The sequence below is a fragment of the Anabrus simplex genome, chromosome 6, assembly GCF_040414725.1.
Source record: "Anabrus simplex isolate iqAnaSimp1 chromosome 6, ASM4041472v1, whole genome shotgun sequence".
Taxonomy (NCBI): Eukaryota; Metazoa; Arthropoda; class Insecta; order Orthoptera; family Tettigoniidae; genus Anabrus; species Anabrus simplex.
The window spans coordinates 346645125-346663817 of record NC_090270.1 but is presented as its reverse complement, the minus strand read 5'-3'; the positions used below and the strand labels follow the sequence as shown (position 1 = coordinate 346663817).

The following is an 18693-nucleotide window of genomic DNA, read 5'->3' as shown; positions in this document are numbered from 1 at the left end:
ATCAAGACCTGAATTTTTTACGTTTTAAAAGATTGCGCACTGTGCATATATGTTTTCATTTGTTTCCGGTATTGCGCTTTTTACTATATTTTTTTCTCTTCACAATTGTTTCTTCACGTCAACTGTTCTAAGTATTCTATAGGAGCACAATTACTTACTTATTCAATTATATTGAATTGTATTATATTTATCTATATAATTACTTTCCCGCGACAGAGGAAAATTACTGGATCTTCAAGCTATTCTCCATTTTACTTCGGCGTTTGAAACCACAGTGCCTAATGTTGAATGTGTCGCGCTGATCACCGGGAGCTGGCAAGTTGCTTCAATGGATCTACTCGTCTTCAACTCCTGCACGATTATGGATCTGCGTATGTGTTCGATTGTGATGTGACTTTGTGCCTGACAGTGTTTAAAAACTGGCTCATTTAACCGTTCTCCGCTATTCGTAAACATTGTGGAACTTTGCCTAGCGCTGCGTGTGCCATGCTGCCGCTCAGAGAATTGCGCACTGTTTCTTTCGAGTGAAGTTGCATTTTATTTCTTCTGAGTTTTACAGTGTCTACCCCCGTTCATTTTTATATCGCCTCTTCTACTAATCCGGACTGTACTTGATCTTTCATTTCCTTTTCCTATGCATTGTTTTTCATGCTTTAATCGGCTGATGATGACCTGGACTAGGGTCGAAACCGGTACCATTTCTACTTATTATTAAATGGGAATGTAATTCACTACATTTCTTATTCTTTTGTATTGAATAGGTTGAATCTCTTTATCAATTATTTCAATTTTAACTGTAATATTCTTCAATATGGAACAATGAAATTTTTAACTTTAAATACAGTAGAGTCTCGATTATCCGACCTAAACGGGACCTGGAGTATGTCAGATCACAAAAAATGTCAGGTAACACAGAATAACTTTGAAAATAAACTAAAACAGGAAGGCTATACTGTATTCCTATGTTTTACGGTACTCTATTTATTGACTTATCAATTCAATTGTACAGTAGATGCAGTATTGAACGAAAACATTCCAAATGTCTTACAAAAAGCAGAGGTACCAACCTTTGAAGTGGGTTATCAGTAATCCCATTTTTAACTCACGCAACCCCCCCCAGAAAAAACTTCTACGGGTCAAATCCAAAGCACCCCGTTTGCCCTTTCCTACAGCAATCTATTCTAAAGTATATCATATTACACAATAAAATTTGCTCATTACCTGTTAGTTCTGCGATAAAAAATTCTTTGTAGCTTGTTTCGCACCCAGCAGCTGCTTTTCGGTGTAGGTTTCCTTGTAACATACTACCCCCTGAGATGACATTTTCGCTTTCAGAACCATATGAAAGAGTCCAACCACAAATTCACCAATATAAAACAGGACCTTCAAATTATCTGTATGATTAATAAAGGTAATCTTATGAACAACCTGGAAAACATCCACATCGTTCTTGATAAATTGGAAAACGGTGAAGAGAATCTCAACGAAAACAACGAGCATAAAAACATCTTATATGAGAATATTAGCAAATACTTAGAATGGGTAGACATGAAACAGACTAGACGAACAAGAGATATAATCAAACACGACATCGCAGAAGCACAGCCCAATCTCCCTCCTCCCTCACATGTTATTTTAGATGACGATGAAACTCTACTTCCCTTCTTTCCAGAGCTTTCCATGAACTGTCAAACTGTATCACATCGTTACTTCACCAGGTCGCGCTCAAAGACAGACCCTCTAGACAGCGCAGAATAAACATCTTTTCCAAACAAGAACGAAAGGCAAGATGACCTATTCTGACGACCACCATTTTTATCAAAGGAGTCTCCAAAGAACTTTTATTTGTGCTTATTGTCAATGTTTTTCTTTTCAGTTCTTTATTTATACAGCTGAAGAGGACCACTAAGTGGTCGAAACATGTCCTGTAAGTTTTAATTTTATTCAATTTTGCCTGAGGCATTAATAAAGTATCGATTAGGTGGTTATTTATACTTACTTCTTCAGAACCATAAGCGATTCCAGTGTAGATGTACTTACTGTAGGCCTGAATTCTGTCTGATTTTTCCTAACAACACTGAAAACTCTTTCTGTGGGAGAGTTACTATGAGGTACACTTAGTACTGCAAATACAACATTACTTAAGGTTTTATACTTAATTTGTCCACTTTCATTTTTAAGCTCTGCAATGTTGCCCCAATTCACATCAATGTTAGGTCCATGAACAATATATTCCGGGAAAGTATCACACTGGTAAACTGCAAATTCCTCTTCAAGTATGTCATGTTCACTTCACCAAAGTTGGGAATTAATATTTAGAAATTTCATGATCCGTATTGAAGTGGGATTACAATATTTGAAATTAAGAGGGTTCTCCTATTCAATACAAAGATGCTTATTAACGTGAAAGAATCGCATATCGTTCACACGAGGTACTAGTTTCGGCACCAAATATGTGCCATCATCAGCTACAATAAAACACAATAAAACCTTAATACAATTTTAAACACACTATAACACCTGCATGGATGAACATGAAATATGACTTTAAAACAACTTTAAAAATATACTATAACACTTGCACATATGAATATAAAATAAAATATGGTACATGATGAAGTTGCATTTCATTTTAAAATCAGTTAAAATGACGACTCCGTTGTTGTATACCCATGGCGGTTTGTCCAGCTGGTATATATATTTAGTTTTCTAATAGTAACTCTCCCACAGAAAGAGTTTTCAGTGTTGTTAGGAAAAATCAGACAGAATTCAGGCCTACTAAAGTAAAGATATATACAAGCTGGACAAACCGCCAGATTGCAATGGGTCTAGGAGAGAATGGTTGTTTAAGTATTACAACACCTGCTCATGAACCAGACACTCGAGTGCTTTGGAAATCGCTGGTAAGATAGAAATTAGTCTGTAGTCGGATGGTAGGGAGGCGTCAGGTTTCTTAGGCACAGGGATAACATTAGCTAGTTTCCATAGTGAAGGAAATGTTCCGTTCTTAAGGCAGTAGTCAAAAATGTGGGTAATAATTGGTAAAACAGCACCAATAATGTTGTGTAAGAAAGTTATAGGGATATCATCCACTCCTCTGGCTTTTGATTTGATAGAATATAATACTTTTTTAACTTTATTAGCAGTAACAGGGTGGAATGTAAAATGTTGTTGGTCAGGTAAAGGGTTCATAACGGAGTTGGGTACTGAGTTTAGGGAATTTAGTATATTAGGGGGTGTTCTTTCTTCAGTAAAAAACTCATTTAACTTATCAAGTGGTATGTCTGGTACATGGGGTTGTTGCCGAGGTTTCCTATGCCTAAGGAATGAAGCATGTTCCAAGCACTGCTAGAATTCATGTTTGCAGTCATGTTTTGCAAGTAAGTAAATTTACGGTTTCTAATGAACTGTTTAACTCTATTTCTAAGGACCCGATAATTTTCGAAGTCACTTTGGTCACGAGTTCGTTTAAAGCGTAGGTAAAGTGCATCGCGGTGGGCCATCATGTTTTTAATTTCATTATTTAGGCAGAGACAAGATGGGCGAGTAACTTTTATCTGTCACTTAGGGGCGTGTTTATCGTACAGAGTGATTACAAGGGTGTTGAACTTGTCTACTTTCGCGTCTATATCGTCCAATAGGAGTATGTCATTCCAGGGTAGATTGTAAGCGTCATGTCTTAACTCGTCCATATCCATGTCTCTTGTGTTTCTGGAAATAACATACTTCGATTTATATTTTGGCATTCGGAGGGAGTAGGATAGGTAGATAAGGTCATGAGTGGAGATGGCTGGGACTGGAATCTGGCTGTGAGTTATAACTTTGTTTGGGTTATTTGTCACAATGTGGTCAATGAGCGTGTGTGTTCCGTAGTTTTCTGTGTGTGATTAGTAGGCTCTAAACGAAGGATGGTCATATCACAGGGAGAAAACATGTCAATAAATTGTTTAGTTTCGTGTGTTTTAGTTAGTAGGTTAATGTTGAAGTCACCTACGGCAATAATATGCTCGTAACTAGGCAGTAGATCAAGTAAGCGAAATTTGAATTCAGTCATATTCGTTATTTTGGACGGCTTGTATACAACAACTATAAGGAGTATCTGTTGGTTAATAATGACTTCAACAAACATGAATTCTGGCCCTAGCTGTACATTGTTAGATGATACACATATCACCTGGCTTTTTAAGTCATTTCTGCAGTACAAGGCCACCCCACCTCCTCTTCTGCCATCGGATCTATCATGACGTAAGAGGGAATACCGGTCAAGTTGTACCATTCCAGAAGGTATGCTCGGTGTAAGCCAGCTTTCGCTAATAGCAAAAATATGGATATTATTTTCCCTCATTATGGCTTGAATTTCGTCGAAGTGCGCTACCAAGGAGAGTGCGTTGACATGGCAGCACTGTAAACAGTTGGTAGAGGGAGATAATGCCTGTTTGAGGAGCAAGCCGGTGATGAGAGGTGACGGGGTGAGAGGGGGAATGTTGCCAAGGTCAGTGTCAGGTACAGAGCTCTGGATCAGCTGAATAACGGAATGTTAACAAAATAGTATAACAGAAATAGCATGCAACTTACCTCGACATCCTGATAAATGCTTACACTGACTACCACTAACACACACACACAGACACACACATAATACACTTATGAATAACAAGCAGATGCACTATCGAGCTGTGCTGTTTCATTTTAATAGTCACAGTTATCTCGCAGATTTTTTTATGCTGTCCAGTTCCACAACAGTGGTGATGGATCTTTTCGTCCCATTAGGAAGGTGAATCACGATACGTCCGTCTTGGGGCCAGACGTGGGATGGCCCAAAGTGATTCCTAGCAAGGTTTAATATGCACTTTCGGGTTTTGCTGAGGGACTCTGTGACGAGTACCTTTGTGCCCTTCAGGAGCCGCTTCGCCTTCCACACTCGGTCACATTCGTGGTAACGGGTAAATTTAACTATTATAGGGCACCTGCCTGTAGATACCACGTCAGCTGCTGAGCGCTGAGGCCGCCCAATCCTGTGGCACCAGTCGAAGCTCTCCATCGTGTGAAGTCCACGTTCAACTTCGTTCGGAGGGTTTCCCTCACTTGTTCATAAATATCCTCCCGCGGTTCCTCGGAGACTCCATGGAGTAGAAGGCAGTTTCTACGGCTGTACTGCTCTCCTTCATCAGTAAGTGCTTCTTGATGGTCCAGCTGCCGTGCTAACTTGCACAGCTCTTCTTTCAGCACAGCAAGTTCGGAGGTGATGGCGCCTCGGAAGTCTCAAAAATCCTGACTCAGCGAGTCTAGGGACTCTTCCCTGGGGTTGGCAGAGCTGGTTAACAACTGAAGGCGCGCCTCAAAGTTCTTCATCGTAGCTTCAAAAGCATTAATTCGCTTATTAACTTTCTGGACGGACATATCTGTTATTATTTATGTCCAACTCGAACCACACTTGTACAAGATCACTTAGTACACACTTGCAGGACAAATATGCTACCAGTTATGCGGCTTCTGCGAGATATAGACAGAGCACACCTACACGTACATTACCGTAGACGCCATGTTGAATTCACGTTTTCTTGGTGCAAGATCTCGCCATCGACGATAATCCTTCACTGTGAGTAATTGTTTTGTCCTTTTGTTCTGCAATGCCTCGTTCTTCTTCTTCATCATCCTCATTTTCGTAAGCATTCACAAAACCAATCATATCAGGGTCAGTTAGTTCAAACAGCTGATCTTGTGCACACCACTTACTCACATCTTGAGTCGTAGCATCCTCACAGCCAGGAATGAAATTCAGTAAGGGAACAATGTTTTCCATGTCTTCTTGTACCACTTCCTCTCGATGGTCAACCTCACTCAACAATATGTTCCAAGATTTTCCAGTGTTGTCGTTTCAACTTCTTCCCAAGACTGCGCTATCCAGTATGCCACGTCTTTCATGTTGTTTTGTTTTAACTTTTCTATCATGTCGTTTCCATTGTCCATTTTTTCTATCAGGGATGAAAGGAGTTTCCGCCGATATTTCCTCTACAGTGTTTTCAGCACACCTTGGTAAATTGGCGGCACAATGACGTCAAGTTAGGAGGGAGGAACATTAACATGAACATTAACAGAAATGTTTTTAAATGCCCTGGCTTCTTCGCTTTACCAAACATAAGCAATTTTGCTTTTAATTTCCAAGTAACGTTACTACAGGCAAGAACAGTAACTCTTTCCTTACTACGCTTGTAGCCAGGTGCAGACATCTTGGCTTGGGCTGCGAGAGTTTTGATGGTAGCATCTTGAAATTCAGCCCAGTCTCATCACAATTAAAAATCTGATCACCGGTTAATCCTTTAGCAAGAATTATTTCTTGAAATTCTCTTTTAAATTTCACAACCTCATCGGGTTTAGCTGACAGTTTTTCTCCACAGATATTAACACTCCAGTGGTCGTGCGATGAAAAGTCACGTAAGTTGTCGCACGGATCACATTTGTGATCCATACTTTCTTTGTAATATAAGGCTATTCTATGCTATTTATTCAATAAATATGATTATGCATTGTGAAAAGAACTTCATTTTCTGTACAACATAATATAATTTGCATGCATTTACAAACAATCCCTGAAAAATTACTGGACATTGTGATCTGTCTCACTTACTCCCTCCATAAGGTACTGGACATTGTGATTTGTCTCACTTACTCCCTCCATAAGGTACCTCACTGTCTGGTTCATTCAGCCATCGATTTATTTTCTCATAGTCATCCATTTTGTACCTATATACCAACAATTCATATAAACTCATAAAAAAGAGTAGATATATGCACATGAACTGAGATTAGACACCGTAATAAGACAACAAATGAAGTCAAAAGAAGTCACGCTAGTGGTCGCACGGATCACAGTTGTGATCCACAAGAATAAATTGCTCTATAACGCAACAACAATTAGTCAAGGTTAGCATACTACTGCGTTATCAGAGAGAGGATGGGGCGCGAGGAAGGAACACAGATGCTCAAGGTCAACAGTCATACCAAAAAACAGGAGCGAAAAATACTAAATGCCTGGATCACTATAGTGATCCGTGCAACAACTGGAGTGTTAAGTTGCCTAATGCCATACCGTTTTTTCCACCGATCAAGCCAACCAGCACTGGCAGTAAAATTAGGGTCCCCTTCATTAAACTCCTTCCGGAAATACACCGCCATTTATTGCAGAATGGGGCCGATATTGACAGGCCTTTTTCCCAGTTTTGAGCGAACCAAAAAAATAGTGCTTCACTTACTTTTTCGTACTCACATTTTCAGTGCATCACTTGTTGCTCTGGTAGAGCACCACTTTTCAATTTCTTCTCTCTTGTGTTTCCAGTCTCCCACTGTAACATATCCAACACCATAATCTGGAGCCACTTTTTGAAGAGTTTTCCCTCTGTCCAGTCTCTTTAACTCACTCAACTTGTCTTCCACAGAAACAATCACTTTCTTCCGTTTACTCGCCATACTCACAGAAGATATGAAAACTATAACATCTGCACCCAACCAATACTACACTGAACAATGACTGAAAACTCACTGCACCTGTCCTTGAGAAAAACCCGGTCCTACCACGACTGCCAGTGCTGGTCTTATGGTCGCACCCTCCACACCGGGTGTCCCAGAATTGCCTCCACCTAAAGTTCAAATTAAATCTACCAGTGTCGGATAACACAGGATGTCAGATAAGCGGAAGGTCGGTTGAGCGAGACTCTACTGAATTACTAAATACAGTAGAAGTCCGTTATAGCGAGTAAATTTTTCGCTGTTATGAATTGTCGTTATATCCGATTTGTGTATAAAAGTCGGAAAACCCTTCATGCACTTTAAAATCGGTATAAAACGGCAATCAGTTTGTTCAAAACATGCATTTCCGCAGATGATATCCACACTACGGCTTTCTTGTTTGTTATTTTTCATAATCCGATACTACATAAAAGTGTATGTTTAATTTCATTCTGAAAAAAATATAGTTCCGTATTTCTCCGAATCCAAGATGAACCCCACTTTTTCCTTCAAAAAATTTAAATCAGGCTCAAAAAGAAGTTTGTAAAATCGTACAGGCCTACGCATTTTAGACTATTTTTAGACGCGAACATTGACTTTCGTCACGCCGTATTTCATTTTTTTGTGGCTGCACAATTATTCTTTATTTCCGCGGGTTTAAGGACCATTAACTTAACATTGGCATCATAATACCGAAGAGAACTTGTTGAAAATTTTCAGGCAATAACTATTCCATGCGCCTCTAAAATACAACGATCCATCTTGCTGTCTATAAAACTGTTACTTTTACGCAGCGTCAGATATAACCGGCTACCGCTACACGCACGTCTCGCTTGTCGGGTGCGGCCAAATTCAACGGCCAGCGATGCATAGGCCTAATTGCGAACGTTGAAAGTCAACAAACGAGTATATTGCGCCACGGTATGGCAAACCGCCCCTGCGTTTTTCGTGCACATACCTCACAATTTCATCATCAACTTCTTTAAAGCGTCCTTGTTGTGGACCACTGAATGAATTTTTTTTTACAGTACACATTTTTTTAGCTCTTTGTCTTCACGCTAACGCCAAATATTGGCTTTAGTTAGGCCTATGCCGTATTTTCTTGCGGCTGCACAATTATTCTACATTTCCGAGTGTTTAATAAACATTAACTTAAAATTGGCATCATAATATCGACTAGAACCCGTTGAAAATTTGCCGGCAATACCTTTTCCACGTATCTTTACAATACAACTATCCATCACGAAAATATTCCTGCTGTCTATAAACCTTAATTTTACTAAGCGTCAAGTACAATAGACGCGTTATGACTCTGCCACTGAGTAGCCATGGCTTTTCTAAGAATTCGAAGGGTCGCACGCTTTGATGCCATTCTACAGATTTGGCAAACACACAGGCTCTGTACGCTGTACAACCGGTAGCGATCTGTAGTAAAGAAGCGGTCGTCAATGAGTTCCGTGCGTGTGTGAAAAGAAGCAGCGTGGTTATCGCGGTAGCTGCCAGAGGTATCAATTAACTTACTGTTAGGCCGTGAATGCAACAACCCTTGGGTTTTCGCATGAGATTCTGAGAAAAAAAAGTCTTAGATTCAGAGAAATACGGTATCACTGCAGAGATTTCTGTGGCAAACACCTCAGCATTCTTCTTCAAACAGCGTCACCTAACCTAACCGTATATGTAGCCTATCATGAAAACATATTTGAAACGCATGTAGAGAAATAACCTCCTTGCGAAAAATTTACATGTAAATAGCCGTAACTAGACGCGAGAAGATATGAAATATCCTCCGAAATCAATGATGCACTCTGCCATGTCTTGAGGTGTATGACATTCTTACGTAATTTCCGTATATAACATTAAAATTAAGATATCGTTTATTCAGTGTTTATTTTTACGAGTTAACAAGTGCTATCGGCCACATTATTTACGTATTTATTACGAAAACGTGTTATCCTCTTTCATTTCGAATTTTCTTTAGTGAACAGCAGTCGATGGGTATTACTAATCAATTCCAACATCTCCTTTGAAAGTTAACGAGAGAGCTCGCAAATGCACAAAGTGAGAAAACTATACCGTACCAAAGGTGATCGATCGCATTTAGTTGCAAACGTTTCAGTTTTCTTATTCAAACAGCGTCACGTATCCTAACTTAACCGTACTATACGTATGTTGAAAACACACTTCAAGCGCCGGTAGAGAAATTATACCTTTCTCGCTATAAATGTTCATAATAGCCTTTCCGTAATTTAACCAGACGCGACAAAATACTAACAAACATATGAAATCAATTAAGCACTCTGCCATATCTCGAGGTGTATCCCATTCTTACTTAATTGCAGTATTTAGCCTCAAAATTATGCGGTCGTTTAGTCAGCCTTAATTTTTAACGAGTTAACAACTGTTATCGGACACGTTATTTACGCATTTATTACGAAAATATGTTCTCTTTCATTTCGAATTTTCTTTACGGAACAGCTGTCGACGGATATTACTAATCGACTCCGATGCAGGCCTGTAAAGTAAGATGACATGCCAAAAGAAATTAATTCAAAGAATAAATATCTTACAATCAAAAGAAAACTTACCTGCCAAATCCCCTCGGCAATCACCAGCTGACAGCCAGAGGTGAGGACTGAAGCGAGCCTCAGCGTACAGCACACCATTCCTTGCCTTATCTTCGCAGAATTCTGTTGCAATTCTCTCCATTGCTTTCAAATCACTCCTGAAACAAGGCAGAATTCTCATTAATACCTATAATTATCATAGAGAAAAAAGTAAAGCCACCTCCATACAGCCACGAAGCTCCTAGGACTTGGAAGTTAACCTCGGCTCTAAGAAGGCTCTATGCCTGGCTGCCTCTGCCCCGGTACTCATCTTTAATGTAGGCTGAGTAAACCTCAGGACTATGTGCACCTCCAAAAGTAGAAATCTTGTTTCTTACATTTTTTTAATTCCTGACGGGGATCGAACCCATGTTCTCCTACGCGAACTGAGCCCCCACTAACCATCTCAGTTTGGCAGTCCCTCAATATTTATCATAAAGAGGAAACTAAAATTCAATACAACACCATAAAAGAAGCAAATTACAATATTTGCTGCTACTACATTACAATACCATCCTATGTCTTAAAACATACTGGAGTTCCCATTTTGTTGAACCAATATACAGTGAAACCTCATTAGCACGCTCCGCATTAAAATGTTTACCTGCTTAACATGTGGCAAATTCAAAGTCCCGATTCTCATCACATTAAAATAAAAATACCTCACGTATCGCATCACAAATTTTCACTATTACCGCTTAGTACAATCACATTTTTCCTGCCCGTGAAAATGTTATTTGTCATCCCTTATGAAAGGAAGGTGATTTCCAGCTCAGGTAAAAGCCCTCGCCACAGTTGTGTGATCATGGGAAACGGCCCTGAATTGCTGAACTTCACAGGAAGAGTTGCACCTTTGTTTGGGGAGCAAGCCGTTAGCCTCAGGAATGTTCAGTTTTGCTTGCCGTTTAGCAGTGAGATCACTAAATAACACAGTAAGACTGTTTGTGCTTGTATTTTGCATTCCATTCAGAATTTAGAAATTTATTGTGTGTTGAGTGGTACAGTGAAGGGTAATGAATATTCGTCGCGTGATAGCCTAGTTATGGATAATGGATAGTTTTTATTTGTGTGTTCAGTAGTACAGTTTTTTGCGGTAACACGTTCTTTCTCCTTGTCATCTGCAGATACATTTTAATGAAGTTTTACTGTAACTCTTAGGTTCTTCTGTCTGTCGAAACTAATTTAAGAATAAATAATTATAGAAATTACCTGAACTTATTATACCTAAAAAAAATCATTAAAAAATAGAATGCCATATTTCCATTTTGAAAGAACATCGTCAGATTCTATATCCATTAGATATATTTTTGTCACCCTTCTTAAATACTGGAATTATCTCTCCTCCTCGCCTTTCCCCAGGTACATTTTTCTCTCCAAGCTTCTCTGATTACTCTTCATTTCCAACGGAGTCCAAGACTGCTGGCAGCTTTGATCATGTCACTGGTTACTCCAGCACATCCAGATGATCTCCCAGAACACATTTTCTTGATTGCCTTTTTATCTCCTCCCTAGGATAAGTCACTTAAATCATAGTAACTTAAATCATGTGTGTGTGTTAATTGCATCCTCTGTCTCTTTCATCCCTATCTTCCACTTGACTTTCAGAAGTACAGTGGATCCTCAATTTTCCGTTTTTGTAGGGACCACGGAAAAAAAACATGAAAAATATGAGGAAACTGAAAATCCAGGAACAAATTAAAACCATCTTCAATTTGGCAATAATGAATATGTATATTTTAGATCTTACAAAAACTTCTAAACCAAACCAAACCCCATGATGCTACAGTCCTGATGGACCTGGGCCCAAAGGCCTGCACAATACGAGGTAACATGTGGCCAGTGCAATGAATCCTCTTCGCCATTATTCCTGCCTTTCTACACTGGGGCCGCTATCCCACCATTAGATAACTCTTCAATTCTTCTCACACAAGTGAGCAACCAGAAAAAATCCCTACCTGACCGGAAATTAAACCTGGGGCCTCCAGAAAAGAGGCATGCTTGTTATTTCTAGACTGTGGGGCCAGCTTTTAGGAACATCAATTTTTAGAAACTGACAACAGAGATTATCTATGTTTTAACTTTAAACTAAAGCTATAACCATTTAAATCCAAATTATGTTAGCAATGAATTTCTTTGAGGAATAAATTATACTACCTACACAACACATGGTGTGATGATCTGGAATGGCTGCAAAAAATGTCGAAGATCAATAGGATCCCGAATTACCAAGGCCTTCTTTAGGTCACCAAGAGTTCCATTTCCAGGCAACTTGAAATGCTTCTCACTGCAAAAATAAGACAATGTTGTTAAAACTAATAGGATATTTTGATATATTTTTGGTACAGTATTATTAGTATCAGAAGACTTACAGAAAACTAGCTTTATTCAAACAATGGAATCAACACTGACTGAACATATATTATAATTAATATAATAATAGCAGTTTCCCGCTGGCTCCGCCCGCAATGTACAAAGTATGGTTTTGTTCGTTACTATCCTCACGGATGTATTTGCAAAGTTTTGAGTTAATGAAATAAAGCACATGATCTGCTGTGGTAACAGAATGTAATATTATGTCAACAAAACACATGAAAATACATCACACAAAGAAATTGAATTATACGTTCCTTGGAACAACACTACGCACCAAACTGTTAAAAAGTCCTTCAAAGATCTTCGTCATGGAGACAAATGTACTCATAACTTTTCTCAGAATCTACCAATTTAAGTAGTTATTATCTCAAAAGAAAGCGCTTGATCCACTGAGTGTTTTTAGACCAAAACGAACTGCGTACCACAATTAGAACCAAGGATTTGATTGCTTCAATGAGAAAAAAAGTTGAAGAAATGAGACATCACATTGAATGTGCACTCATAACTTTCCTCAGAATCAACCAATTTGAATAGATAAGAGCTGAAATGAAAGAGCTTGATCCACTGAGTGTTCTTAGGCCAAAACGAACTTCATATCTCAATTAGAACCGAAGACATGATTGCTTCAAAGAGACAAAAAAATTGAAAAAATCAAATAATTTGAGGAAGGCGGAAGTTAAGTGATTTATAGTACCTGATGACAGATCTCTGCATGAATACCTTTCAGTTAAAAAAAAAAAATGAAGGAAAGCAACTGGATAGAATGGCCAGACTGACTGACTTAAGTTTTCATACTTTTTTATATATAGATGCAGAACTCTATAAAATAAATGTATGTGTGTTAAACATCATAATTTGAGACATGGTATAACTTTCACAAGGTATTTCATCATACTGCTGCGTCTCAACAGAAGTAGCCGTAAGGACTTGTTACGTCTCTTAGGACATCAACCTGGAGAATGGTTGATCAGTTGTAGGAAAACTCTATAAACCAATGGTGATGCTATAATGAGGTGTTCTGGATGGGATAAGCCACAAAGTGCAACTGCAGTACAACTGGCCCTATGAGACCATCCAGATGAGTTGTAAATATCATTATTTAGCACCACTTATACCATATTTCTCCGAATCCAGGACAACCCTAAATGCAAGATGAAACCCACTTTTTCCTTCAGAAAAATGTAATTAGGTTTAAAAAGTGATTTGTGAAATCATAATTATATTTATAACAAATTTCAAATTTAATTTGAGAAATAAAATAAACACACACAAGTATCATATACATCCTACCTACTTTCCTAATCATTTTCATTAGTAGGAGCCGATGACCTAGATGATAGGCCCCTTTAAAGAACAAGCATCATCATCACAGTGTTGCCAACTCAGCAGATTTTCCGCTAAATTTGGCGGATTTCTTAATGGAACAGCAGATAATATTTTGCATTTAGCGGACAGCGTATGTTTTGACGGATTTTCAAACTTCCGTTAACGATTTTTAGCGTTAACAGTATCACCTTTCATCACCAGGAGAAAAAAATAATACAGAACTTACGGTATAATATTCTACTTAATCCCATTGAACTTATGCTGCACACTACCATTCGTTTTCTAGACCAGCTCTGGCCCACAGCCTCAGTCAGAATTTGTTGCAATCGTTACTGTACTCTTGATGAGCCGGGTAGTGTCGTGTTTGACATCACGTTCCTTTTGGTATATCAATATGTCTAAAGAAGAGGTTAAAAAGTACAGTCAGATATTTTGTAAAGAGTGGACAAATAATTAAACTTTAAAAGACTAGTTGGTTGAGCTTCCCAGTGATCCCAAACATGGACGGTGCATCTATTGGCGAAATTGTTAGACGTTATTCCTTTCCGCACTAATCAAAAACAATGAAAACAGTAATAAAAGTGAAAATAACTTTTGAAATAGATTTGAAAAATTCTGTATGTGTTTTGCTGCTGTGAACTGTTAGTATATATTTTGAAAAAGAATAGTATCATGTGGCTTCATATGAAACCACAGGACCTCAACCTAGCACATCCGCTTCAGAGAATACAGTGTGGGCAGGAGAATATGATGACCTGCTGTTATGAAACAGTTAATTTCCTCTATTAAACCAGCTGATATATGCCGTTTTGCTTCAGTTCGAAATTTAGCAGAATGTAGTGGATTTTCAAATAAAATTTAGCGGAGAAAAGATGTATGGGTTGGCAACACTGCATCATCATCATCATCATCATTAGAGGTATCTGTTACGCCGAACATTGGCTTTAATTATGCCGTATTTTCTTACAGCTGCACAATTATTCTTTATTTCTGCATGTTTAAAATTGGCATCATAATATCGAAAAGAACCCATTGAGAATTTGCCAGCAATACTTATTCCAACTAGAGTATGGTTCCAGCATATGGGACCCTCATCAGGATTACTTGATTCAAGAACTGAAAAAAATCCAAAGAAAAGCAGCTCGATTTGTTCTGGGCGACTTCTGACAGAGTAATGTTACAAAAATTTTGCAAAGTTTGGGCTGGGAAGACTTGGGAGAAAGGAGACGAGCTGCTCGACTAAGTGGTATGTAATAGTTACAATTTCTTGTTTTTATATCCACCTTATTCACCTTATTAGTAAGTTCAATACGGACAAAAAGCAGTGGTATGTTCCGAGCTGTCAGTGAAGAGAAGGCATGGAATGACATCAGTAGACAAATAAGTTTGAGTGGTGTCTTTAAAAATAGGAAAGATCACAATATGAAGATAAAGCTGGAATTCAAGAGGACAAATTGGGGCAAATATTCATTTATAGGAAGGGGAGTTAGGGATTGGAATGACTTAGCAAGGGAGGTGTTCAATAAATTTCCAATTTCTTTGCACTCATTTAAGAAAAGGCTAGGAAAACAGATAGGGAATCTGCCACCTGGGCGATTGCCCTAAATGCAGATCAGTAGTGATTGATTGATGTGTGTCTACAATATGATGATCCATCACGAAAGTATTTCCGTTGTCTATAAAACTGTTACTTTTACTGAACGTCACGTACAGTAGATGCATTATAACTCTGTCACTGAGTAACCACAGCTTTTCTAAGAATCTGAAGGATAGCATCCTTGCTCTTCCAATTCGAATGACATTTCTTGCGCAGCTGAGGCTCAGAAGTACATTATGGCTGAACTTGCATTTAGCTCAAAAGAGTAATGTTTTGATGCCATTCTGCGAATTTGAGAAACGTTTTAGTAGAGGCTAGTAGAATGTCATTCTGTCTTCACTATTTTCTGAGAACCAGTGACGTTACACACAAGCACTGTACAACTGGCTGCTATGGCTAGTGATACATAATAAAAACGCAGATGTTGAAGGTCAACTTTTGTGCGCGGGAGGGTGGGGAGGGGGGAGGGTGAAGGGAAGTAGCTACTGCAGTAGCTGCCAGTGGTGTTCATTACTGGTAGGTTGCGAATGCAAGACAACCCTTGATTTTTCACGTTAAATTTTGAGGAAAAAAAGTCATCCCAGATTCAGAGATATACGGGATTTCAGCAGCTTCCAGATTAGCACAGCCATGAATGAGACAAACTTCAATGGAAGCTACATTTTGCTCCACCCTATGTTACCCCTCAAGATACAGCAACAGCCACTGGAGTTAATATTCTCTCCCACAGTCTGGAGTTAATATTCTTTCCCACAATCTGAACACTGCATGAATTTGAGGCTATTAATATTTCACATGGCCAGTCCCTGCCTCTTACCCGAAGACCTCAGGTTCAATGCTCACGGATTTCTGGGATTTTAACTCTGGTAATCTGCAGAAAGTCAACAGTGAGAACACCAGTAGATGAGTGTGGCTGGGAGTCTATCTGTGAGAATCAGAGTTCAACAGGGAAGCACACTGTCACTTGTTATGGATACCCTTGTGTGGCCTACACGAGTTGTGTCTTTCTGATGTTGTATGCTGATAACATCCTACTAAAGTAGAACGAAGCCGGGAAGGCGGTTTGAAGAGGGCTGCGCAGTAACATTTGCGCGCTTTGTAGTGTGACGTGTTTCCGCTGAGCCAATAGAATCACTTCAGTAAGAGGTGCCTGTTTGTGCGGGTCACGAGTGAATGTTTTGAGTTTTAATTGTAAATATTATAATCAACGAATTTAGGGAACTATTTGCGTGTGTACGATAGATGCAGGAAGAGCAAAAAGACAAGTATTCCATCGACAGGCGAGGGAAATAGTATTTAGAGTGTATCTGTATTTTGTAAGCATGCAGCAGCAGGCGTTCAGGGGCGGGGTAGGTGAGGAACGCCATGTTGCCACGCTTCAGAAAAAGACAGCACTCGTGTTTGGTATCGGCCTGCGAACAGTACAGAGGATAAAGCAAGCTACGGAAATGAAAATAATGCAGTGTTCAGGTCGCCAGGGAAGAGCTCTAAGGGGAAGAAGCCAGTGATGGACCTCGATGATTTCAATAAAAATGTTCTGCGCGCAACAATGTTTGATATGTATAAAAACGGCGAATATCCTATGGCATTGAAACTGGCCCATCCATTTACCTTCCTTAATATCTCGAAAATTTTCCTCAACATTTTTTCGGGGTTTGATGTAAAAATTTAATTTGGACTTTTAGGAAACTTTTAAGCCCACTAAAAATATAGGTCATCACTTTGGAATTAAAGATATAACTGCATGAAAAATTGTTTACACTTTCGTGCTGTTATGAGTAGCCAAATTGGCATCACCGCACCTCATACTTCTGTCTCTCTCTGCGCAATGAAACCGCCTTCTGGGCTGTGTTCTACTCTAGCAGCCACCACCAGAGAAATCACAAGGCTGTGTTCAAAGATGTAGTGACCTGCCTAAGCCAATTCGGTCTGTGCCTAAATATCAGGAAGACTGAATATTTGGAAACTAACCCAAGCATATTTACTGCCGAGTTCAACGGACAAGAGCTACTGAAAACTAGTTATTTCCAGTTTTCATGATCCTGCCTGCAGTGCAATGGTGATGTGTGCAAGAGCAGGATGGCTTAGATGGAATAGGGGTACAGGAATACTGTGTGACAAGTGTATGCTGGCCACATTAAATCAAAGGTGCATCGCAATATGGTCCATTTGGTGGCACTGTATGGGGCCGAGACTTGGCCAGTCACCAAAAGAGCCATGTGCACACATCGCTGATCTCTTTCAATTTCCATCCTTGAACATATAACCAACAAAAAGATCCACCAGATGATGGGAGTTGATCCCATTCGCGACAAAATGCAGGCGAAGCATCTGAACTGGTACAGTCAATTCTTGGAAACAGCAGCTAGTACTGTCATTTATGATGCCTACAACTTCACTGTCATAGGCAAGTAACCCTGCAGAAAGCCAAATCCACCACCTTGAACCAAACATTGCGGTTAACTGCATAAAGTGACCTTCATCGATTTGAAAGGCGGACCCTGCAATTGCAGAACACTAAAGCAAAGAAGAGAAGAACCTTTATTCTCTCTCATCAAAAACTTTCTCGTTTCAATATTTCAAATGTTTCTTTGTGCAGATGCTACCACAATACTGGAAGGTAATAATCAGATATCCTCCCGATGGTATCACCACCTTGACGAAGGCAAAATACATTTTGCCGGGTGTTTTGGAGGCTTGCGTGTTCAAATGATCCTTAGAGCTATGCCGGCGGGAGCATATGCTCCTGGTAGGGCCACCCAAGCCGGACAGGTCTAAGGTGATGATCCAGACTAAGAGTGATACCCTGGTCCTCCAGGTTGGGGGTTGGTACGTGGGGCTAACAACTCCACTACCACAAAACTACATATTGTTCAGAAACCAAATCAAGATAACCGGACGGTCCCAAACTTACGACGACTAAAGCGCGCTAAATGGCAACGATACGGATATATTGGAACATGGAATGTGAGAAGTATCTTTCAGGCCGGGGCTAGTAGAAAATTGGAGGAGGAATTACTTAAATATCAGATAGATGTGGCAGCATTACAGGAGATAAGATGGAAGACAATCAAGGTGGCAGATCTACAGCACTACATTTTGTTCAATAGTGGGGAGGAAGAAAATAGAATAGGAACAGGCTTTATGGTCAAGAAATCGGTCAGTCATAATGTGATTGAATATGAAGCAATAAGCCCCAGACTATGCCGGTTAAGATTGAGAGGGAGATTTGCCAACATATCACTAATTAGTGTCCATGTACCAACAGAGGAAGAAAAAGAACATTTC

General features: G+C 39.4%; 1 protein-coding gene across 2 annotated transcripts in view; it reads right to left on the bottom strand.

The window, feature by feature from the left end:
- LOC136875372 (adenosine deaminase) overlaps positions 1-18693 on the bottom strand; it is a 153918-nt gene that overhangs the window by 100176 nt on the left and 35049 nt on the right. For both annotated transcript variants that reach the window (XM_067148927.2, XM_068228471.1), the window contains exons 3-4: positions 12268-12393; positions 10092-10228 (exon numbers count right to left, since the gene is read on the bottom strand). In XM_067148927.2, the coding sequence (XP_067005028.1) occupies positions 10092-10228; positions 12268-12393 (263 nt within the window). The remainder of the gene's footprint in view (positions 1-10091; positions 10229-12267; positions 12394-18693) is intronic.